General features: G+C 57.3%; 1 protein-coding gene across 2 annotated transcripts in view; it reads right to left on the bottom strand.

Annotated features, from left to right (window-relative positions):
• Window positions 1-2,544: 2,544 nt before the first annotated feature.
• GRK5 (G protein-coupled receptor kinase 5) overlaps window positions 2,545-23,941 on the bottom strand; it is a 212,015-nt gene continuing 190,618 nt past the window's right edge. The window contains exons 8-16 of one of the 2 annotated variants that reach the window (XM_035030135.1): window positions 23,370-23,510; window positions 20,726-20,916; window positions 18,474-18,511; window positions 16,412-16,501; window positions 14,940-15,148; window positions 10,727-10,864; window positions 9,820-9,957; window positions 9,158-9,289; window positions 2,545-7,045 (exon numbers count right to left, since the gene is read on the bottom strand). In XM_035030135.1, the coding sequence (XP_034886026.1) occupies window positions 6,947-7,045; window positions 9,158-9,289; window positions 9,820-9,957; window positions 10,727-10,864; window positions 14,940-15,148; window positions 16,412-16,501; window positions 18,474-18,511; window positions 20,726-20,916; window positions 23,370-23,510 (1,176 nt within the window). In that variant the 3' untranslated portion in view covers window positions 2,545-6,946. The remainder of the gene's footprint in view (window positions 7,046-9,157; window positions 9,290-9,819; window positions 9,958-10,726; window positions 10,865-14,939; window positions 15,149-16,411; window positions 16,502-18,473; window positions 18,512-20,725; window positions 20,917-23,369; window positions 23,511-23,941) is intronic. The other variant, XM_035030137.1, reaches the window with a different exon arrangement.

The following is a 23,941-nucleotide window of genomic DNA, read 5'->3' as shown; positions in this document are numbered from 1 at the left end:
TGCGGACTTAGAGAAACCCCAGGGATGCCCCTCCCCCTACTTGTTTATCTATGACCAGGCCCGACACAGGCCCTCCAAATTCCCATCCTTTGCCTCATAAATGATTAGCTGAACCACCAGTTCCCACGGATACATCCGAACAAAGTGCTTGCTAACCAAACTTTGGTTCGGTTTCTCTCCTTGCTCCAGGACCCTGAACTCTGGCCCATCTTCAGCCTGAGCCAGCACACAGCCCCTTCTGAGAATAGGTTGGCCTCAGGGTAAGGCATTCTCTTCTAGAAAAATCTGGGTGTGGGGAAGTGGGATGTGAGGCGCCTTGTTTACTCCTCTCCATAAAGCAGACCCCTTTGGGCCTGACCCTTGAGACCTTGCAGATCGGAGGGTCAGAGCGTCCTCTCTCCTGCAGTATCTCTACCCACTGCGGCAATAGCTCCTTTCGAATAAAAGCCTCTCCTCGCTAAAGCCAGATTTGTTTTCCATTCGATATTTGTGTGCAAAGTCAAGTCTATAAGACAAGGCACATTCAGCAAAGTCTGGTTTTTATATCCGTCCCCTCACCCTGTCCCCTGTTGGCCATCTCTCCCTATAGGTAACTATTTTTTTCAGTTTTGGCTTATCTTCTCATTTTTTTTTTTTAAGATTTTATTTATTTATTTGAGACAGAGAGAATGACAGAGAGCATGAGAGGGAGGAGGGTCAGAGGGAGAAGCAGACTCCCTGTCGAGCAGGGAGCCCGATGCGGGACTCGATCCCGGGACTCCAGGACCATGACCTGAGCCAAAGGCAGTCGCTTAACCAACTGAGCCACCCAGGCGCCCCTATCTTCTCTTTTTAAAGATTTTTTTCATTAGAGAGAGAGAGAGAGAGAGAGACAGGGAGAGGGAGAAGCAGGCTTCCCGCTGAGTAGGACCCCGGGATCATGACCTGAGCTGAAGGCAGATGCTTCACTGACCGAGCCACCCAGGAGCCCCTCCTCTCATTTTTAAAAGCAGGCGGCCATGCGATTATATACCGTTGTGTCCTTGCTCCCATTTTTAAAGAACAAAGGCAGCCAATGATACACACCATTTCCCGTTTATAGGTAAGAGCCTCAACCACCTGCACCTCTGCGGTCTCCACCTACAAAGCGGTCCATAGGGAGTTTAATGAGCTTGCCAGGAGGGGAAAGCACTTTGTCAATCAGCCATCCTCCAACTTGAGTGCGCATCAGAATCACCTGCAAGCCTGTTACCGGCTCCCACCCCAGAGCTCCTGATTAGATCTGGGGTGGGGGTTGAGAATGCCTATCTCACCAGTCCCTGGGGTGGTGGCCGCTGCTGGTCCAGGGGCTAGACTTTGAGGACCGGTGGTAGGAACGCCCCTCAAGGGCAGCGCAAATGGGAATGTGAATAAGACACATCGACTTCTGAGTACAGCACCTGAAGGGGACAACCATGGGAACGTAGGTCCTGCTTTGACTGCAGACCTTGACCTGACGTTAGGGTGCAGGCTTCTCTTCTCAAAGGGTAGTCCTTGGACAAGCAGCTTCTCCTGGGAGCTTGTTAGAAATGCAGGCCCAGACTCAGACCTACTGAGTCAGGATCTGCATCTTATCACACCGCCCAGGTGAGTCTGTGCTCCTCAAAGTGTGAGAGGCCCTGCGCTGTGCCCTGTGGTTTTCTGGCCAATGGTGGCCCATGTCCCTGGGATACAAGGTCCAGGAGGGCAGGGGCTTTTTCTGATTTGGTTCTGAGTGCTGTGGATAAAGTAGGAGTTCAACAAACTCCTGGTGACTGAGTAGGGAGGAGAACTCAGCCTCCAGGCACCTGAACGGGCTCTTTCCCCCTAGGCTGTGCCAGGCCCCTGACCGCTGAGCGAGGCCGGCGTCCAGGTGGTGCCAGGAGTCCTGGCCTGCCGCCCACTGAGTGCCTGTTCCCGAGGCCCCGACTTTCTCTCCTCTTCACGGTCTCGCTCTGTGGAGGGCACTTAGATCCTGATACCCGATGGAAGCCCCTCCTGGAGGGACAGCAGCTTGATGCCCTGGGGATGCCCGCTTTGAGCCTTTCCTGGAAATGAATTAGCTGGAGACCACTTTGGTGCCCTCACTTACTAAATCCACAGCTGTCCGGAGTGAGAGGAGGGAAGGGGCCTGAGTGGTTGGAGGAGGTGAGGGAAGGGCGCCGCCTGCGTCCGTCTGCCCGGGAAGAGGTCAAAGTTGCCGGGCAGAGGGGTGTAGCGGGTGGGGCGGCAGGTGCTATGGGGCTGGAATTTCTCAGACCGTATGTCGCAGGAGGATGGTGGCTTCTGTCTGCCGGGGAGGCTGGCTCCGGCAGGGGAGGTTTCTGGAAGGGTGGGAGAAGGTCCCCGAGAGAGCGCCCTGTGATGGGACCCCCCGGGTCAGAGGCTCGGAGAACACCCTTTCCCCCAGTGAACACTCTCTCGTGGTCAGGGGGGCGTCTGGGCGGGCTTGGGGTGGGGCTGAGCCGTAAGGGGTTAAGCAAGACGCTGGGTCGGCAGGTGCTTGCATCTTGGGGGTGACAGCCATGTGCAGACAGGAAGAAATGCTATTTTCATTAAGGAATTTATTTCTCTTAAAAACACCACCAGTGGTTCCATCTAGATACAGCAGCAGAGTGACCTCTTAGACGGAACGTACACAGATTCAGAGCAGCAGAACAAAAGCCTTTATCTTCAGGAAGGACCTCCAAAACGGAACTATTTTCTTTCATCATCAATGTGAAAATTTCCCTGAAAAAAAAAAACCAGAAACCTTTGGATACTAGAAGGATTATTATTTTAACACTACCAATAGCCACTAAGCTCTTCGACTTGAGAACATTTGCTTTTGATCTATTACAAAAATGATTTATTGACGGACTGGAGAAAGACATCCAGATTCTTCTTTTAGGAAGCGTCTTTCCGTCCCCGGGGAGAGCTAGCTTTTCAAATGTTTTAACCGCTGTCCCCAGCACGAGACCAGCGGAGAACCCCGGCCCGCAGGGAGCAGGCTCTGACCCGCACACTCTGGCCTTCCAAAGGCGACGGGGGAGGGGCCACAGGGGACGACGAGGCCGCCCTGTCCTGGTCCCTTGTGACAGAAAGAAGGGAGCTCTCTGCTGGTCGTGACTCAGCTCTGTTGCTTCAACATGCACAGCGAGGTCACACTCGTTCTCTTTCCAAACAGGCTGTAAAGTTAGGAGGTCCTGCCTCCGAGGGTGGCGCTAGGAGGACAGGACAGCACGCAAGAGCTTGTCCTCGGAAGGTGCAGGTGCTCACGCCGACATGGGAGCATGCAGCAGCCCAAGAGGAGGGCTGATGTCCCCCAAGGGGCACTTCCTCTTCGTCTGGGGCGGGTGATCCTGGCTGTCCGCGAGGCTGCCGGTCCCTTTGGCCAGGCCTGGGAGGCCAGGAGCAAGGAGGTTGCGGGGCTCCCTCCGAAGTGAGGTCTGGGTCAGGGGCTCACTTGGGAGAGTCGGTGGGAAGCCGATGCCCCAAGCCTTTCAGGGAAGGGCGGGGTGTGGAAGAGCGACGAGGAGCTTCGACAGTGGGCAGGGCTCCTTGGGAGGTGTGGAGACCCCGGCTGCTCTGGGGCATGCCCTCCGCGTCGTCGGGGCTCGCTGGACTCCCGGGCAGGTGGCCGCATCCTGTGGTGCCTTCGATGCCAAGGTGGCGTCCACATGTGTCCCCAGAACTCCCCACCATGTGTCGTGGCGGGCTGCCCGTCGAGCGTGCGTAAAACCCGGGTACCCTGCTCTCCACACGGCTCGCCCCTCCAAGACTGAGGTTTGCTAAGAGCAGCGCATTTCAGGGAACGAGCCCTTCTGGGGCCACTGGAGACACAGCAACGCTTAGCAACTGTGCAAGTGAGCAGCCCTCAGAAGCACGCGGTTTAGAAAGCCATGTTCCCAGCCTAGAAAGAGTCGGGAATGAGTGATACGGGATGGGGTAGCATTCCCCTGAAGGCAGGGCTCAGGCCTTGGTGATATTGTGGGTGATCTTATGGGAGCTCCCCCACCCCCGAGGGGGCTCGATAAACCTTTGTCAGTCGTGGTGCTCGTGGCAGGGATCACCCCTGTCCCACTGGGGTGACAGTGGGGTGACAGCAGCTTGTCTCCTGGGAAGTGGAAGCAGAGAAGTTTCTGCAGGGCCCTGTGTCTCATCTCAAAGGCAGAAGGTCAGAGAACGTCCGGCGAGGAAAATGTCATGCTTGGAGAAAGAGAGGCCCTTCCGTGAAGAGCTCAAATGTTGGGAAAAAAAAAAAAAAACATCCATTCACTGACCAAACACACCTCATCCCAGGCAAGGGGATGGGGAGGAAGGTGGGGTTTGTTTTGTTTTTTTTTTTTCCCTAATTTAAAAATATCTTTAAAAAATGCAGCTATAGAAAACAAGTTGGAGGAGAAGCTGGGGGTGGGGGGCAGGACCTTCAGTGACTCAGGGACTGGGGGACTTGGTGGACAGGAGGGCTGATTTTCAGGCATTGTTTTAAATAATGACTTCCCTTCTCTTGCAGGAAACGGAGGGTCAAAAGGAACGGGAGGGAACAGAGAGGCGGTGGCTCTGGCACCCCATCCTGGGGGCACTCGGTGGGGACAGGCTGCAAACACGAAGGAAGACTCCAGTCCTCTTAAGAGGCCCACAGAGGCCTGTGTGTTAGCCTCGTTGGAGCTGCTGGGATGCAGAAACACCTGGGGCAGGTGCATGTTGTCCTCCTTGCTCCGTGAGGATTCTGTGCTGTGGTCGGCCAGTGTGGGGCTCGGAGGCTTCTCAACACCAGTCATTCGGGAAGCAGGGGGTTGCTGTGAATTGGGCAAAAGGAAGGACGGAGGGTGGGAGCTTGGGCTGGCGACTGTCCCAGGAAAATGACTGTCCTTTCCATTGAGAAAGGAGGGTCAGCAAGAGCTTGAGGATCTTAAAATACTGGTCAAGGAGCTTTCCACTTCGTTGGCGAAAACGGAGGATGGCTGTTTGCATTTATCTGGTACGCAGCCCCGGAAAGGTGCCAGAAGCAGCCTCGTGAGGCCAGGGCTGGTCTTGAAGAAAAGAATACTGCACGTTGGAGGGATCCCAGGGCGGCCCAACTGCTCTGCCATTTGTTTGTCAAGTGACCTAAAACGATCAGTCCCAGAGGCCACCCCCTCTCCGGCAGTGCGCTCCAGGACCCACTGGCCCAGTCTGACAGAGGAGCACGGACACTGGACGGAGGCGGCCATGCCCACTACCGCTCCTCCGTCCAAGCGGCCCGGCTCGCAGTAATCGTTTTGGGAGAGTCGCGTCCGAAGCCCCGCTGAAGCTAAGGCAGCAGTGCCCTTTCTTGAGGGCGTGTTAGAATGTTCTGGAGAGCTTCTTAAAGATGCAGATTCCTGGGCCCTACTCCCAGAGAATCCATTCCATAGGTTTGGGGTGGGGCCCAGGAATCCGCATTTTGACCGGAGCCGCCTGTAGGTAGCGCTGGACCCACACTGGGAGGAACCCTGGCAACTGCCGGGTGGCTGACACCACGTCTGAGTGAGGCTGACTCGGTCGCCAGGGACTCAGCCAGGCAGGGGAGCAGGGGTGTCAACCACTCCCCCTGTTCTGGGGTAGGGGGGAGGCGAGGGTGGATTTGCTCCTTGTCACTTTTCAGCGGCAACAGGAGGCGGCCAGGGGCTCAAAGGGCCTGGGGACTGCCCTTGGAAGACCCTGGCCTGGCAAAGCCACCGGGTCCTCCTGGGGGCGACCTGAGCCTGAAGTTTTGAGATGCCCCGTTAGAGCATCTTGGTCCCACCTCTCCCAAGAAGTGACAGGGGGTTTGTCTTGAGCTTCTGTGGTATCCCGGCCCTCTCCTTAGCCATGCCATTGTGTGGAGAGCCAACCCCACCCATGCCACCTGGGCCGGGGTATCTGCGGGGCCTTGTGAAGCTCTCTCCAGACCCTGTGACCCCGTAAACACTTGAGGAACGTGCCTGGAGCCCCTGGGCAAGCCTCCCTCCCCCTCTACGGACTCATTCGGTAGGACTCCACTGACCCCCACTCCCTGAGGCTTCCTCAGGCCACAGGATTTGGGATAGCTGGGGTTCCATGACTACTCCTTATCATCGCGACACAACCCTTAAAAAATAAGAGTAAAACAAAAATCCCCAAATGCAAGCCTCTTGAAAACATACAGGCTTTAGCAGTTAGAACCTGCTTAGAAAGAAAGAGGCCCAGCTCTGCGTACCGGCCGCCTTCCAGAAGGAAGAGGAGGCCAAGGCCAAAGCAACGCGGACACCGCGTGCCTCTAAAGGAAACGCTGGCATTGGCCCTAGGAGGCTCCAGAGACCCCACGGAGGATGTTCTGACCGGGGCTGAGGTCCCAGGTGTGTCTGGAGCACTTAATTCAGGTTGTTACAAGCCAACAGCATGGTAACATCAGTGTGAGGGAAAGGTTACAGAGATGGATACAACCAATCCTTTAAAGGTGAAATGTGAATCATTTTCTACATTTAATAAAAACGTTTTCTCATTTGAGGCTCTGGAAGTCTTGAGTCACTTTTTTTTTTTTTTTTTGTAAATCCCCCCCCCCGCCCACTCTAAAATGCCTTAAAACACATGGCTTAACAGTGGCTGCACAGAAAATATACACCCTCAAAGTCTGACTTTCATTTAAATACAAATATACAAAATGTAAACTGAGACAATAGAGAAATTTACAAAACTTTTCTTTAAAAATAATAAAGACAAAATTCAGTTCTAGGTATGACGCTATTAAAATACGTGCAAGTTGTCGTATCCAATTGGATTTCTATTGCAATGTTCCACGTCGGCTGGAGGGCCACCTCTGGAGACAGACCTGAGTGGAAATCTCTTTGAGAAACCGGGAGGCTCTGCGTCGAGGAGGCGGCCAGCCTCCTTCCTGGCTCCTGGAGGGCCCCCCGTCCGCAAGTTCTGCTGCGAAGGACAAGGGTCCACGCTGGTCCCACCGCGGACTTCAAGGCCAGAGCGCCAACTAGCTGCTGCCGGTGGAGTTTGAACTGACATGGTTTGAATTTATGTGGTGGTTAAAACTGGTCTTGGGATTGGGTGAACTCTTGGAATTGTTTTGATGCTGGAGGAGAGAGAGGAGAGAGAGAGACAGGGGGAGACAGAGTTAGTCCTGGTGGACGTGTAGGGGCCTCTGAATCTGAAAACAGCGCCATGGTCAGGGGCTGCCCATCAGCTCCTCTCGCTTTCTGCTGCCTGGTGCCCTTCTTCCGCTGCAGACCCAGGGCCAGAGGCCACCCCTTGGGGCAGGGGGAGAGCTATGGGATTAAGAGGACCCCAAGGCAGGGAGGGGGCAGCCCCTCCTAGAATATCTATAGGGTTCATTACTGTAGGCCCAGGGTCTGAAACCTGTCGCTTAGCTGAGGGACCTTGAGCAAGTCATTAAAGCTCCTGGTTGCCCTGCGTGCCCTGTGGGCCAAGAGCAGCTTCCGTGCTGGGCCGGTGGAGTGTGAAGTGAGGCTGTGTGTAGAGGGCCTGAGCGGGTGCCCAGCCCCAGAACCAGGAGCTGCTTGCTCTTACCGACCCCTCTGTCCCTCAGTCCTCTTGCCGGCCCTGGGCACTGATCTTGCAGGAGGGCCCACAGAGGCTGGGATGGGTCAGTGCGGTGCCACCCAAGCAGCAGAAAGTGTCGGGGCCAGATGGGAACCCCGGGTCTGTGAGCCTCCACAGCAAGCGCTTGTCCCAGGACCTAAGTACGTGCTAGGGACTCAGCCGTGTGGAAGGGGACAGGTCCTTTCTTTGGAGAACTTCAATTTTACTTGGTGGAAGCATTTTAAAATTATATTTTTATAAGTGTATATACAAACAGGAGTCTATTTTGGAACAGGATGTGAAACTCACATGAAGCTTCCAGATCAAACCCCGAACTTGCCCTCAGTCTGCGTTTTCTCTTCATGTGCCTGATCCATGCTCCCTGCCGTTATCCCCAGATCCTTCGTATGGGTTTACCAGCCGTGTGACCTTTGTGACCTTGGCCCTCCCTCAGCCTCAGTTTCCCTATCTGTGAAGTGGGGTAATGGGAGCACATCCTGGGCTCACACTGCACTAGGACCCCCAAAAAGGAGGGATCCTGGTTTGCCTTGCTGGTGCATCTCAAACCCTGAGGAAACAGCCTTGCACACAGTGGGTGCTCGCTACAAACTGGCCGAAGGACTGAACAGTTGAATTAAGGCCCAGGCTTTTGTGGAGATTAAGTAAGAGAAGCCCTCAGAAAGCGCTCGGCGCAGAGCTAGGTCCACAGCAGGGCGCCATCAACAGCCACCCCATCCTGTTATCAGGGTGGGGATGGGGGAGCTGGGAGGCCTGGGGACCAGAGTTGCTCCGCCTCTCCCTCTTCATCCTCCTGGGGAGAGGGGCAGCTCCTTGGGGGTGGGGTGGGGGGAATGTAAATAATGGAGCCTCCCAGGCTGTGGGACGGACACACTGGCGCCAAGCCTTCTTCAAGGGAGGCCAGGAGGGGGCGCTATTCTGGCCGCCTTGGGCAAGGGGGATGAGGTGAGGGCGTCCCCGCAGGGCGTCCCCTGCAGGGACATTTCTTCCGTTTGGCCCACGCCGAACCCCAATCCAGGGACAGGCTCTGAGGAAGAATGCCTTTTCCCAAGGGGCGAAGTCTCCTGAGCTGCCAGCTGGAGGCCACAGCATCCGCCTCGGGGGGCCCCACCCCAGGAGCCATGGGGTTCTGCAGGGCTCACCTCTCCCACACCTGTTCTGCCTGCTCTTTGTCACGTGCAATCGCTACCTACAGAACTTGAGTCTTTACAAGGGCCATAAGGGGCAGTTCTCTGTCGGGGAGACTTCGCCTCCAGAGGCCACGGGGCCAGGTCTGGAGACATTTCGATTGGTACAGTGGGAGGGGGCGCTAGAGGCCACGGAGGCTGCTAAATATCCTCCAGCGCACGAGAGCCCCCACGACAGAGAACTCACCGCGAAGGTCCACAGGGGCGAGGCCGAGAACCCTTGATGAAGGGCGAGCTTTGGGCCGGCCCTGCCCGATTCCACCCTGCGGATCCCTCAGCTGGCGGGCACAGGGGCTCGGGCAGGCTGCTGTGGCCCCCGGTCTCCCACGCCCCCCGCACGCAGGGAGAAGGCCGCAGGTCCGGTCTCGGGGAAGCAGCTGGGCCCAGGGCGTCCCGGGGCCAGCGCCAGGACAGCCGGGCACAGAGGGGGCGCCCCTCACCTGCCGCTTGAAGATTCTCTGAAGCAGCCCTTTCTTCGGCGGTTCCGGAGGGTGACTTCTGTTCAGGTCCGGCGAGAGGGTACCGTGAGGTCCAAACACGTTCAGCTCCTTAAAGCACTCGGTTTCTATCATCTGGAGAAGCCGGGCGAAGGTGGCACGAGGCGCTGTGTTAGTCATCTTGGCTGGACAGGAGTCCCAGCGGCCCCCACTCTGCCCTGAGCCTGCTCCCAATAGATCCTGCACCCACCCCGCATCCTTCAGGGGCCCAGGCCCAGACTGCTCCCCGCCTGCCACGGCCTCTCCCCTGCCGGCCTCCCCCAGCTGCCTCCACTGAGGAAGGAGGCAGGGGGTATGCTCATCGTCCAGCCGCCAAACCCACACCCCCTCTCCCTCCTCACCCCACCCAAGCCCAGGTCGCCCCACATGCCCTGCGCCCCTCCCCTGTCAGGGCCCCCTCCCCTGCCCCATCCTGCGGAAGCAGCGCAGGCTTCCCCCAGCTCCGGCCCGTGTTCCTCCTCTCTCCCAGCCAGTCCGCTAGACGACTGTGTCCATCCCGCCTCCTACCCCTCTTCTGACCCCCACGCCAACGGCCGACGGAGTCCGGGCCTGTCCCCCGGCCCAGTGGCCCCCTTCAGGGTGCAGACGGCCACCGCCCTGCTCACCTCGCTCTGCCATGGGATGGGCACGGAGCCCGTGGAGAACTTGGAGTAGAAGTCATCGTCCGTGTGGTCCAGGTTGACGCCTTTCACGGTGGAGAACTGCTCGATGTCCAGCACGTCCTTGCAGTACACGGCGCGGGGCTGTGGGCAGAGCGCTCGGTCACACGGGGCCTGTCCCAGGCCCGGCACCCCCAGCCACAGGTTCTGATGGGGGCGGGGGGGGGGCGCCTTTCTGGGGACCAGTGCTGCTCTCTCTCACAGATCTGCCCAGGGGCTCCTTCCCGCCATCACGCTTATGCCAGCTGCTGGTCACCCCACTCTCCAGGCTGGGGCTGCGGTGGGGTGACGGAACACGCCCTCTCTGACCTCACATTCCTCGGCACCTCGGGGGATCCCCGCTCCCACAGAGCCCACAGGATCAGGATGGTGGAAGCGTTTCTAGACATCTCTGTGGGAATGAGGGCGGCCACAGCTGGGGCCTCCGGCCTCCGGCCCATTCCTTCTCCACAGAGAGAAGGAATGCTGGGGGCCCAGGGCCAGAGAGCCATGCGGCCCAGGGAGGCCCTCCAGGCCCTTCTCACACCACTGCACACCCAGGCTCTGCAGCCCGACAGGCCTGGGCTGGGCTCCCAGCTGTGGTGCTTAGGAACTCTGGGGACGTCACATACCCCTGTAGGCCTCAGTCTCCTCACCTGCCAAGTAGGGACAGTAGAAGCACCCATGCCTGAGGCTGATGTAAGTGCCTGCCACGGAGCCAGGCCCCAGAACCACGAGCTGTGGCTGTCACAGCGCTAAATACCTGCTACTCTCACTCGCCACTGGCCCCGTCCTCCCGGAGTTCAAGGACATTCGCTAAGTCAAGGTCGTGAGGGGGTGCACAGGCTCAGCCTGGGCTGGGGAGGCTACTCACGTCTGGAATGAAGGGAGGGTCCAACATCCCGGCTTCTAAGCGCTTGAAATTCATGTTCCTGAAGAAGGGGTGTCTCTTGACCTCCGCGGCCCCCTCCTCCCGGCAGCCCAGTCTCTGCTTTGCATCTTTGGTGAGCAGCTGTGACAAGAGAGCCCCGAGAGGTCATGCCTGGTGGGCCTTTCCTCCTGCTGAAGGCAGGAGACTTGGGGCTTCGGGCACTGTGGCCATGTCCTTTCACAAGTATGCCCGAGTGCGTGTCCCTCCTCCAGCCTCTGCAGGGCTCGTGCCACCCCCAGGCACCCAACGGACACGGCCCCAGCCTGCTCGGGCCTTGCTTCAGGGCAGCCTCGCGCTCACGCCGGGCTCAGATGCCTGGAGCCTGCAGGAGAGCAGGAGTCCCGTCTGCCCTCCCCAAGGCGGCAGGCCCAGCGCGGGCGGCACCGTGCCAGTCTCCTGCTACACGTAAGCCAGAGGGCCGGCACCGTCTCTGCGGGCCTCGCTCATTCGCTTACTCAGCTCCTACGTACTCTGTAGACGTGTACCTGGTTGGCACAAACCACTGTGCCGAGAGGGAGGAGGGGCACCGAGTGGCCTCAGCAAGATCACATTCGGAGGACCCATCCAGGCAATACACAGGTACGACACCACGGTGACAGAGGCACACAACCTGGCCGCCACCTGGGGGGGCTGCGGGCAGGTGGGGAAGGCATCGGGGGAGGGTCTGCGCTAGCAAGAGAGACCTGTGGGGCAGGCTTGGGGAACACCTGTCTTTGAGTCTGGGGGAGGGATGAGGATGTGGGGGACGGGTCAGGGTGAAGGGGACGTGCTGCGGAGAGTGCTGGAGGGTCCTGAAGGCCAGGTCAGGAGGATTTTGATCTGGAGGTACTGGGGAGCCACGGATGGTCAGGGTAGAGGAGTGTCCTCATCAGAACCAAGAGGTGGGAAGGTTCATAGGAAGGAGGAGGCTGCAGAAGCAGACAGCCAGGCCAGAGGCCTAGAGGTGTGAATGAGGCCGGGAGGCTGGCGGCGGGGGGGGGGGCGGTCAAGGGGGGGGGGGGGGGGGGGCGTGGGGGGGGCTGAGAGAGGCGCAGGGAGGGGCAGGCTGTGATGCTGGAGGACCAGCAGCTGACCACCAGGTGTCAGCCCCTCTCCTGCAGTCTCTCCTGCTTCTCTCTTCCCCTGCCCCACTGAGCACTGCACCTGGCATGCGGTTGGAATCCCCTGCTTGCTTTGAGACTAAAATCAAGGTGGATGGCCTGCAGCCCAGAGGGAGTCCAGCCCTTTCCCCCTCCGATACCCTGGCACCCTCTGCATGCTTTCCTTCCACACGTAGTTGCCGCCAGCCGTGTGGGCTGGAGTTGCGGTGGACAGCCAGTGGGCAAGCGGGCCTCCTGGGGTTCATGGTCTGTAGGGGGAGGCTTGCAGGCACCACTCCCCTGCCCCCCATTTCCCTTCAAACAAAGGAACCAAAGGTGGCACCAGGGCAAGCACTAGGTCACAGCCTAGAAAGGACTGAGCCCTGAGAATCGCCGTCAACTGTGGTCCCGTGACCACCCAGGCCGGTTCTGCCCAGTGAGCTGGTGGCTCGGGGCCTCAGCTTCTCCTCGCCAGTGCTTCTGCCTTTCCACAAAGGCTCCAGGAGTCGGCTCTGCTGGGCCAGGCTCCTCCCTGCTCTGAGAAATCCCAAAGAGGCAAGGCTCCTTGGGTAGAAGCTGGACCTCCCAGCTGTAGACCCCAGAGCCTGCGGGGGCCGGCCAGACAGAAGACACAAGCAAGGACAATAAAGGCCGAGTGGGCTGGGTGGGCTGTGCCAGGCTACCCATCAGTTCCTACCAGGGCCCAGGGCTGAAAATCCAGGTTTTTATGTGAAATCTCTCCAACTTTAAATCTTGGCAACGAAACCCACCATTCACCTCTTTCTAAAACACCACGCAGGCTGCACATCCACCAACACGCTGCCTGTTTGCAACTTGGACATCGAGTGTACACCGGGAGAAGCAAGAGAAGTGGTGTGAGCTGGGCAAGTGGTGCAGGCAGGGTGGGCTTCCTGGAAGAGAAGGGATGGGCTGGAAGGCCAGTGAGGCTGAGGTGGCTGAGGGGCCAGTGCTGGGACTCAGCAGGGCCCTACAGGAGGTGGGGCTGAGGTCTGGGCCTAGGGACTGGACCAGGGGCCAGGGCAGTGACATGCATGAATTTCTGGACATCAGGGGCAGTGGAGAGGGTCTTGTGGCTGCCAAGATGGAATGGGGGAAGGAACTGGCAGCAGGGAGTGGTCTTCTTGGACAGGCAGGGCTTGAGTTTCCGGAGTCTAGAAACAGCCCAATGTGCCCCGAGCCTTCATGTTTTCCTCAGAGTCAGGCCCTGCTGTGTCCTGAGCTGGTGCCTCTTGGAGGGGACAGGGCCTGGCTGCCAGACAGGCTGGGGTGAGGGGTGCCAGGAAGCCCCAAGGCTAGAATCCTAAGACCCCATGGTCATTTGTAAGAAGATGAAGCAAGGCTAGAAGGCTTTGTCAGTTCTTCCAGTGGAGAAAGATGAGGGGACACTGGTTTGACACTTGACACCCAATGGGCCAATGTGGGTCCAGCGCCCCAGGCTCAGCTCGCTGCCTTTCCCTTGGTGGCCACCAGGGGGCAGCAGAGGGCCACTAGGGCCCCTGGTCCTAAAGCCCCAAAGCCGGGCACCAAGGAGGACGACAGCAACAGCGGGCAGGGAGGGGGCCCTCTCCGCCTCTCTGTCCCCTCTGCATGTCCCATGTCCTGCCGGGGCTGCTCTGCTTCTCTGAGTCCCCGACCCTGACCTGGGACATTTGGAGATGCTCTGACCATGGCTGATGACCTCCCTCTTCTATCCTTCGCCCAGCTTGGTCCCACGGGATAGACTCCGGGTCCACGGCAGTGTGGTTTGGGAGGGTGTTTGCATGTGTACACGCCATCCCTCCTTCAGGGTCCCCCACACACGTAATGGCAGATATATGGTTCCTCTTTTTTGGAAGTGGTCAAATGGTAGCTCTTGCCCCAAATCCTTGTTCCCATGGCTCTGTGACACCAGACCGAAGCGGGTGGGAGGAAGTGGTCAGACAGCAGGTGGACGGCTCCAGGAGAGGGGACTCCTCAGGGCGGGGAGCTACACCACATGGTTCCCAGGCCACTAACAGGGCAGCCTCGGCTTTTCTGGAAGCAGAAGCTTTGCTACCTTAATCAGCTCCTCGGGCCTGCGCTTCTCACACTCCAGCCTCGTGGTTTATGCACATGCACAGGGGGCAGGGACGGCAGCCTCCAGCCTCAGCCCTGCTCATCTGCTGTGCCCCAGTGATAGGAAGTCTGTGGGCTCCCGGGTCCCCGGTGCTCAGGCCCTCCTGTCCCCTCGTGGCCGGCACTGGAGGGCAGCGGGAGCCCACAGCTGGGCCTGGCACCAGAGGGAGGAGGGCCCCAAGCGGACACAGGCAGAACTTGGCAGCCTGAGAGCCAGGTGAGAATGGGATCTGCCCGCCTCTGGCCAGGTGTGGGCCTACCCGGGCTGAGGGGAAGGGCAGCGGGCCGGGGCGGACTCATTCCCAGCTTCGCTTTTGATGGCTCCCATCACTGCTTCCTCCATCCAGCCTCCCGGCCCCGCAATTTGGCCCTGCCCGCCCAGCCGTCTAAACGTCACTCCCCACCTGTGCCCTCCCCCATGAACAATCAAATCCCAGTACTCATAGACTGCTGTCATGTGGGACCTAAGCCAGTGTGACCAGCATTCCATGTAGCGGAAGGAAAACTGCTGTAAGATGTTCAAAGACTGAAAATATCACCACCCCACCACCTGCGCTGCACCTGCTGACCTTAGCCAGGGCCCAGGGATCCAGAGATTGAGGCTGCAGGGGGCCAAGGTCAAGGGTAGGGGATGCCCCAAGATCCCTTTGTGTCTTGGGGAACCAGTTGGGATCACCTCCTTTCTCTTCCACGCTGATTTTCCCCACCAAAGCTGGATAGAGGGTGTCTCATGCAGTTCCCCTCTAAGGGGGGACCTACCTCCTTTCCTTTGTCCTGGAGCCTCCCTGCCCCCACCTTGGGCTTTCTCCTGGAAGCCCTCGCCGACCACCCCAGTCCACAACAAGGGAGTGCTCGCTCCTCTGGCTTGGGGGCTTCCCGACTCCTGCCCTACTGCACCCCGACCCTGCCCGCTTCAGCCCTTTTGCTGCTCTCGGCGCAGGGCAGGCTCACCAGGAGCTCACCATTTTGCAGATGGACTTGGCCTCCTCGGAGAACTTTTGGGAGTACACCTCCTCCGTCTCCAGGACCCGGCGGTCCACTTCTTCCCGCTTCACCTTCTCTTTGCGGCCCCGGAATGGCGACTGGCCCTCGATCATCTCATAGATGAGGCAGCCCAGACCCCAGTAGTCAGGGCTCAGGCCGTATCTCTGGTTGTTCAGGACCTCCGGAGCTGTGGGCAGAGGAGCAGAGCCAGGAGAGGTAAGAGACAGCTGGTGACCGGACAGAGCTGGGGCACGGGGGCCCAGGGCTGAGGCTCACACCGATGGAGCGTCCTGCACCCAGCAGTGATGGTGTTGCTTACAGAAGGCCGGAAGCTTCACGGTAGGGACACGCTTTCCCCTGTGGACTCCTACTCACCAACTGCCATAAACACCACCTCCTCCAGGGCGCCTGCCCTGACTGCTCTCCTCTGTGCTCCTGAAGGGCTCAGACTGTGGCTTCAGAAGCCTGACCACAGTGGATGGAAATGTCTCTCCCACTAGAATCTGAGCTGCCTTATTCACTGCTGTGTCCCAGTAAGGAGTATGACACCGGACACAGAGTAGGTGCTACACCCACATTTATTTCCAGGAATGAAGGTGTGTCCACCCAAAGGAAAGATGATTTTAAGTTTACCTGGAATTGAAACAGGCTCTCACTATGGCTTCCCTACTATTTTGATAAAATGAATTATAGATTAACCATACAAGTACAGAAAAGATAAGCTTCATGTCATCAGGCAGGTCACCAACATCCACACATGTGCCCGTGAGCATACAACAGAGGCCCTGCAGATGGATGCGTGCAACGCTCCGTGCAAGAGGAGACAGACACAGGTGTCCACGAAGACGCGCAGATCGATCGCTCTATCATCTGTCCATCCATCCATCCATTCATCCATCCATCCATCCATCCATCAGCACTGGCAGGGGGATACACACAGCCACATATATGTAGGTACACACCCGACAGGCTCCCAAATGACATGCGATCTGAAAAGGATCTTCTAGCAGCAGAACAACACACAGAATCCTGGGCAAGTGTTGTTGGCAGAGGACAACATCCCCGGCTCCCAGAGCTTTCCGGAGCCCCCACCTCCTGGGGTGTGCGGGCATATGTGTGTGAGGCAGGAGGAAGCCTGGGGATGTCCTCGACTGGAGGGGGGATTCCAGAGGACCAGACGGAGCTCCGAGTCTCTTCCCTGTAGCCCTCAGGACGATGGTCCCGGAGTAGGCGTGCGGGATGAGGGGCTGGGGGCAGGGCAGGGAGGCTGGACTCCACTTAGCATCTTGCTTGGTGACAGCAGGTGTTGCACTACTTTCTGGGCCTTTCCGAGCGACCTCCTTCCTCTCAGAGGCCTCTCCCCAAGACCCCCCACTGCCCACTGCGGCTCTATTGCTGGTCAGAGCGGCACCAAGAGGTGCGCTTGGGGAGGGGCCGCACCCACACTCACCCATGTAGCCGACGGTGCCCACCCGGCCGCGGATCAGGTCTCCCTCGGGGATCTTCACGGCCAGACCCAGGTCTGAGATCCGAATGTGGCCTGAGTGGGAAGAGCAGAGTCAGCGGGTCCCCGGGACGGTCGTGTGGACGTGTGCCCCACCCTGGGCAGGGTCACAGACCTGTCATGTGCCCCTGGGCAAGGCACATAGACTCTCACATTTTTATCTGTCGGCGAGGAGGGGCATCATCATCAGTCCCCTCGGGGTGACTGCAGACCCTTGGGAGGGTCCAGGTGTCAGAGGACGTGGGTCAATCATTACTTTTCAGGAAGAAAACATAAAGATAGGAAAGGATGCCTGGATTTGGCTGGACAATGGCCAACCTACCTCGTAAAATGCCCTCATGGGCTTTTTGGAAGGCTGAGATCACCAAGTTTAAAACGCCTTGGCCTCATTCTGGGATTGCTTCATGGGAAAAATGAGAGCTTCTCCTGAAATTTTACAATTTGCTTAAGGGGAAAAATTACAAAGCAACTTGGGAAGCAACTCCCTGTCCTGCCTTGTTGATCTTTGGAGGTTCTTTGTGTTCTCCCTTTGGAGAAACAGAGTGAAGTCATCCAGGCCTTGGGGAGACTGAGAGATGGAACGGAGTCTGGGACTGACCCCCAGAGGCCAAGAAAACACAGTGCTGAGAGGTCTGTCTCGCTGTTGTCCGGTTCGACGGCCCACCCGGGCTGGGTCACGGCCACATCTGCCCCCTCTTCCTTGTCAGTGCCTGCCACGGCCCCATAGCCTGGACCCTGGCGAGGCCCAAAGTCAGGAACTGCCCCCCAGGCCAGAGCTGTGTGGATTCCCTGCTTGGCAGCCCCTGATAAAAGTGGGGAGAAGAGAACACGCAGGTTCCAGCCATCGGGCTGCAGACCAGTGGTGGGCACGGTTCCGAGACCAGCAGGGAACAAGAACCCCAGTGGGCACTGGGCTCATCCAAGAGGGGAGGCAGGCCTGGGACCCTCTGCTCACTCCTCCACATGGTAGCACAACACTCAAACCTCCCTCCAGGTCACCAACGACCTGCCTCCCGTTCTCTCTCCCCTCTGCCTGGGGCAATGCTGGGGGGACCCCTGGTTTCTGGTCTCAGCTCCCCACTGATATTGTTGGGTGATCTTGGCAGGTTGGCTCCTCTGAGCCTCAATCTTGTCATCTGTCAAATGGGATGCTGGCGGGCGCCTGGGTGGCTCAGTCGGTTAAGCGACTGCCTCCGGCTCAGGTCATGATCCTGGAGTCCCGGGATCGAGTCCCGCATCGGGCTCCCTGCTCGGCGGGGAGTCTGCTTCTCCCTCTGACCCTCCCCCCTCTCATGTGCTCTCTCTCATTCTGTCTCAAATAAATAAATAAAATCTTAAAAAAAAAAAATGGGATGCTGGCCCTGCCCCCTCTGCAGACATGGGAAGATCTAGTCAGATAACGGGTGTGAACACCATTTCTGGGCTGTGCAAGGCTAAACAGTTGTGAGGCGTTACTGTAGCTGCTCGTTACGTGTGTGTGTGTGTGCACGTGCACACACACACACGCACACAGAAGAAAATAGCAGTGATAATGCACAAATAATGCTAAATACGTCCAGGGCTGGCCGTAGCTGATCACGCTATCTTGTTGGAGCCTTACCACCGCGCCCCCGCCCTCTGATGTGGGCAGAGCAGGGCCCACTGCTTCCATTTCACAAGGAAGGAAGATGGGGTGCAGGAAAGTTGTGTCAGAGTTAAGTAAGTACTGCCCAGGATCTCTGAAATTCCAGACTCCTCCATCAGTGCTCTCTCTCTCTGTTTCTCTCTTTTGGCCAAGTCACCCCACTTTTGCACCACGTAGGAGCTTTATCCATGCCCACTGCCTTCCCCGTACCCAGGATTGGGGGGAGGGGGTGGGTGCTCCTCCTACTCGCCCGCTGCCCTCCCATGGTCCCAGGGCCATGCCTCCGAGAGGCTCTGCCAGATGGTCCACTGCTCCCTTTGTGTTGTGACGCTCATCTTGGCTACAGAGCAGGAAAGGGGTCTCCCAAGCTGCTCCCCAACTTACCATAATCATCGAGCAGGATATTTTCGGGTTTCAAATCTCTGAAAGGGAAAGATGGCAAGCATGTGAGTGTGGGCATTCTGAGCATCAGGGCATGGCATCTGAGTTGACCTCTCTTCATGTCTCCCTCCCACCTCTTGGCTCATGTTGCCTGGCCTCTCTCTGCCAGACAATCTTGGACTAATTTCCCTCCTCCCGGTATTTAGAACAAATGCCGCTGTTGCCAGGATCTTCCGGACCCTGGAGATGTCAGGGAAGGGGTCAGGCAAAGGCCAGCCCTGGCTCCCATCCGCACACTGCTGGTACCAGGGCGGAGCATGCTTCTGGCTGGTGTGGTGAGAGACCACTCCAGGGCTGGGAACAGCTGGAGGTCTCAGGATGCCTTGGGATGCCCTGAAGGCAGAACGGGGCCTGGGAATTAGCGAAAAGTTATTGAGGACACCGCACCAGCTGCAGATCTGGGACAGAGAATGGTCGAGGAGGGAGGGACCCCCTTTGGGCAGGGGACCCCTGGAGCCTGGCACATCTCCCAGTCCAGGAGTGACAAGCAAGGGCACGCCCCTGTCCTTCTGTCCCTCCTGTCTCTTCTCTTTGATTACATCATCACTGTTCAAAAGAACGTGCCCCCCTTCCCCGCTGCGGAAGGGAGGCGGCAGAAGTGTCTGGTTTTACAAGTAGAAGGTCCTCTCTGGGTAAAAGAACAGCCAATAGGATAGCGTGTGCAACTCAGTTAAGCCATCAGCATCTGGATTGAGGATGTGATTCTCAACCAACTGGCTTTGCTTATTTAACTGATGGCAGCTGACCAAGTAAAGGCAAGATCCATCACCTCAGCAAGCCAGCAGCCACAGGGTTGGAAAGATGGCTGGCTGGCAGGCATGGGCCAGAACCCAAACCCACAGAGAGGCCATGGCAAGTGGTGGAGGCCAGGGAGGTGCTATGGTTCTCTTCTTCATGAGAATAAGGGCTTAGAACTTGGAGGCCCCTCTTTCTTTTTGTTTTGAGTGAAAAGCAATCAAGTGAAGAGTTCTTTTTTTCAACCCTTAGGGAATTTTTTCTCTTCTCACTTGAATGAAAACAGAACAAAAGCCTAAATGGGGAGAAAGGGGTGGGGAGGGGAGAAGAGCAAGTCATCAAGACCATTCCTTCTTGTTTTCAAAACCTTCTTGGACTCCCCAAGATCATCTCTGCCAAGAGCTCTGTGGCAAAGGTCTTCACGCTGGGGTGTGCAGGCCCGCTGGGTCTGCGGGAACCGTCTAGGGGGCTCCTGTGTGCTACCAGTTTCGAGAATACCAAAAGAAGAAAATTCAAGAATTTTCTGCCTTTCCAGATCCTCTAGATCTAATGTCCCCGCATTCTTTGGGATCTCCCCTCCCACTTGCCCTTTCTCGGTGGCACAGATTCCAAATGACAGAAGAGAAGCAGGTTCCTTCCCGCCCCGGTAACTATGGTGCCCTGCTCCACGGTGTAAAATCCCCCAGGATCCCAGGTAGAAAAGGGTTCCACTAATAATCATTACAACGGCAACTCAACAGAAGTTATTTTAACTCTTAAAGCCTGTGGTCAAAGGAAATTTTTAAAAAATCTTATATATATCCATCTATTGCAGAGCTCCATGATGATCAATGACAGACTTTTAGGCAAAAAAAAAAAAAAAAAGATGACATTATAATAACATTCTGTGGGGGTGGAGAAGAGGATGATAGAGAATCCCTCACCTTTAAAGAGTTTTCATGCATTTTTAAAATGGATAATGGTGGAAATCACTTTGCCACAGCAATCAGATTCTACTGGATACCTTTAAAAATGTGATGCAACTGTTCAGTTTCAAAATATTAGCCACTATTTTAACAGATGATGAACTATTTCAGATGCTTCTGTGTTGTATAAGGGCACACAGATTTTCAGATTTCCTTGAGAGGGTCAGTGAGAAAAGTTTGAAGACCACTACTTGTGGAATCCATCAAGTCGGACGGAGAAGGATGGACCGAGGTCCGTTCTGCTGCCTGCTTCTCGCTGGTGATCCTACTAAGGTCTTTCTGAGGCAGGCTCTGAGCTTCCCGCACCCTGGGCTGGACGGGACCCGTAGCTTGGCCCGTCCTCCCCAATTCTGAGGGAACATCACCTCCTACACTTGGTCCCCAAGTGGTCCAGGGCATGAGTCCCAGGGCGGGGGTGCCCGCTTGACCGAGGATGCGGCAGGTCAGCCCCCCACTCAGTCTCTGGCGGCAGGACCGGACAGCGAGTCTGCTCACCTGTACACAGTGTTCTCCCGGTGGAGGTCTTCTAAGCCACAGAGGATCTCTGCCGCATAAAACAAGGCTCGCTCCTCCTCAAAGCCAGGGTTACCCATGTTGTAAATGTGGAACTTCAGGTCACCCCCATTCATGATGGTCAGAACCAAGCACAGCGCATCCTTGGTCTCGTAGGCATAGGCCAGGTTGACCTGGGAGCAGAAGACAGCACCATGGTGAGGTTCCAGTGACTGCCACCCACTTCCACTCATCCTCCTCAGGGTCCTTGGAGCTGGGGGAGGTGGCTGGAGTGGGGTCCTCAGCAGCTTCATGCCACTGCCCTGCACCCTGACAGCCTCATGGCGCCCTTGCCCACTGCCCCTCTTGGCTGACAAAGGACACACCTTCTGATATCGTGGTTCCAGGTAAGGAGGCAAAGTGGGGAGGGCAGGCTGGTACTCTGCCCTTTTAGGAAGCCTGACAGGATGGCGCGTGTGTTTACACAAACAAAAAAGCCTGTGTGTGCTTCGTTTGAAGTCTCTGGGTTGCCTTGTTGGCCAGTCAAGAAAAGAAGAGCCCAGATGCCTTCTGGGCTGGGGTCTCATTACCACAGGGATGCTGGGAGTGGGCTGGGGAGGTGGCCAGTGGGACTCTGTGAAGGGGAACACAGTCTGGCAAAGTCTGCCTCCTCTTGCATGCAGGACACGTCTGGGCCAAGGGACCATTAACAGGGAGGACCTAGTTCCTTGCTGGTGGAGACCAGCTGCCCAAGGATGGACAGGGGCCATAGGGTTGTGGGAGAGGCAGCAGGACTGGGTCTGAGGCAAAGTCCACTGGGTGGTACTCGTCCTTCTCCACTAGGGAGCCAGTCCAAATGAAATCTGGCCACCATGGACCAGGCTGGGCACAGGCTGGGCCATACACCTTGGATGCAAAGGCCAGGAACAATGGGAGTTATTTCTGAGGAAAGGAAACAGAACGGGAGCTGAGCGGGAGGGCTCTGGGGATGGTGCTCAGTGCCAGGGGCCAGGCTGGCCCTCCCTCCCACACCTGCCCAGAGTCGCCAAGGAGGGGCTCATGGAGGGCGCTGGGCCAACTCCCTGCCAGGGGCAGTGGATGGGGCACAGTCGAGGGTGGTCCAGGCCCTCAAAGACGTGCCACCCCATTTATCAGGCACACCACCATTCCCCCCCAAGTAGCACCCACCATCACCAAGCCCGACAAGAGCCAGGGTGCCCCTTCCTTTACTGATGAGGGTTCCACGGGCAGCATGGAGGCAGTGACCTGTGGTCCCCACTGAAGGGGGCTGGCAGCTGGGGGCAGCCTGAGAGGAGACCCAGAGGCGCACACTCCTGTCCCCTTTGAGTGTCACCTTATAAAACCACGCCCTCTGGGGAATGACGAAAGCACTAGGCTGATGGCATCTCTGGCGCTCACACACAGCTGGTGGGCGTTTGACCAGCACCACCTTGATGGGAGAGCCTTTTGGGAACTGCTACCAAATGGAAAATGCACACACCCTCTGACGCCACAATTCCTCCACCAGGAATCCATCCTACGGACACACTCATGGACTTGCGCCAAAGGGATGTGCAAGGGTGGACAGGGCAGTGGCTTAAACACCAGAAATGATCCGTAGTGGTGGGGACTGGTTGCACAGATGATGGGTTATCTCCGTGCTGGACAGCAGGGAGGGGGGTGCACAGCGTAAAAAAAAGAGCTACAGCTGTAGGTCTGGCCACAGGAAAAGACCTACAATTTAAGGGGAAACACTGCAGCTTAAGACGTCTGGTAGGACTCCACTGGCTAAAAACATTAAAGGCTCTGCATGAATCCACCATGTTAGAATGGCTACCCGAAGAGGGAGGCTTTTATTTGTATTTTGTACCTCTCTGTGCTGTAGGAGTTTCACCCTGTACATGTTTTTTTATAGTGACATGTGGCAGAGGGATTGAGAGCTGACCAAACACCCACATGCTCTTCCACATTTCCCTGCAGCTGGCTCGGCCCTTGCAGTGACTAGTTCTGGCCCACGGACTGTGGGCGGCGTGAGGCATGTCCCTGCGGCTGAGGCAGTGAGGGTCCCTGGGCAAATCCCCCAGCACACGCTTTTAAGACTCTAGGTGGGGTAGCTGTAAGATGGAGGAGGGTGGCTGGATCTGGCTGGACTCTGTGTATGTGACAATGGTCTTTGTCTACTTCGGGTTGGGGGGTAGTTCGTTACCACAGCAAAGCCTGACCAAGACGTGGTAACACAATGAACATAAACAAGACGGCACCTCTCCAGGATATCGACACTCAGGTCTCCCCCATGATGAAACCAGCCTGCGGGGGTCTGTGGAAACAAAGCTCCTTGGCTGGGCCCAGGTGGGCTGCTTTTTCCACTGAGGAGTTTACGAGGTGGTTCTAGAGAACAGAGGCCTTGGTCCCACATACAAAGGGGAGCCAGGCCAGTTCGAGTGACCAGAGCAAGTCAGCCACGATTGGCCACGGGGAGCCTTGTGATGGAGGGAAGGCCTGGTCGCCTTTCTGCTGCTTAATCCTCTCACTGCATTCCACTTCCCTGGGGGATAGGAACCTGCCACACTGGAGGACCCCCCCTTCCCAAGGGACAGAAGCCCTGGTCACTAGAAGAGTGGCCTGGCGCTGGGCCCTGGACACTCACCACAAACTGGCTGTTGACCTTCTCTAGGATCTGCTTCTCGTTGAGTGCCATGGACTCCCCTTTCCTCTTTTTGATCCTCTTCTTCTCCAAGCGCTTGCAGGCATACATTTTACCCGTGGCCCGAACCTGGCAGGCGCAGACCTGAGGTGCAAGAGAGAAGCCAAGGGTATGGGACAGGTGAAGGCCTGCCCCAGGCTCTTCCAAGGCCAGTAGGCTGGGTCGGCGGGGCAGAGACCTGATGCATCAGAGCCTGGCCTGAAGGTGCTTCAGTCACGGGACCCAAGGATGCCTGGCCTTGGACCCACTGCCGCCCCAGGCCCTGCCCTCAAGAGCTGGCTTCTGTGCCCCTTGCTTCCCTCCTTCTATCCTTAGGTGAATCCTAGCTTTTCAAGGTGCACAACCAACCATTTACACTGGTGTTTACATGACCGGCCAAAGCCTCAAGTGCTGTCCCTCTCTGAGAGGCAACTAGAGTTTCTCCGTCCCAAGCTTCCACCAGATGCAACCATTGCTAACTGGGGATTTCACAGCACCAGCTACTGGTAAGGGAGGCTTGTTTTGGTGTCAGACCC

The sequence above is a fragment of the Mirounga leonina genome, unplaced genomic scaffold (assembly GCF_011800145.1).
Source record: "Mirounga leonina isolate KUSES-001 unplaced genomic scaffold, KU_Mleo_1.0 Mir_114, whole genome shotgun sequence".
Classification (NCBI taxonomy): domain Eukaryota; kingdom Metazoa; phylum Chordata; class Mammalia; order Carnivora; family Phocidae; genus Mirounga; species Mirounga leonina.
This window is presented reverse-complemented; position numbering and strand designations above follow the sequence as displayed.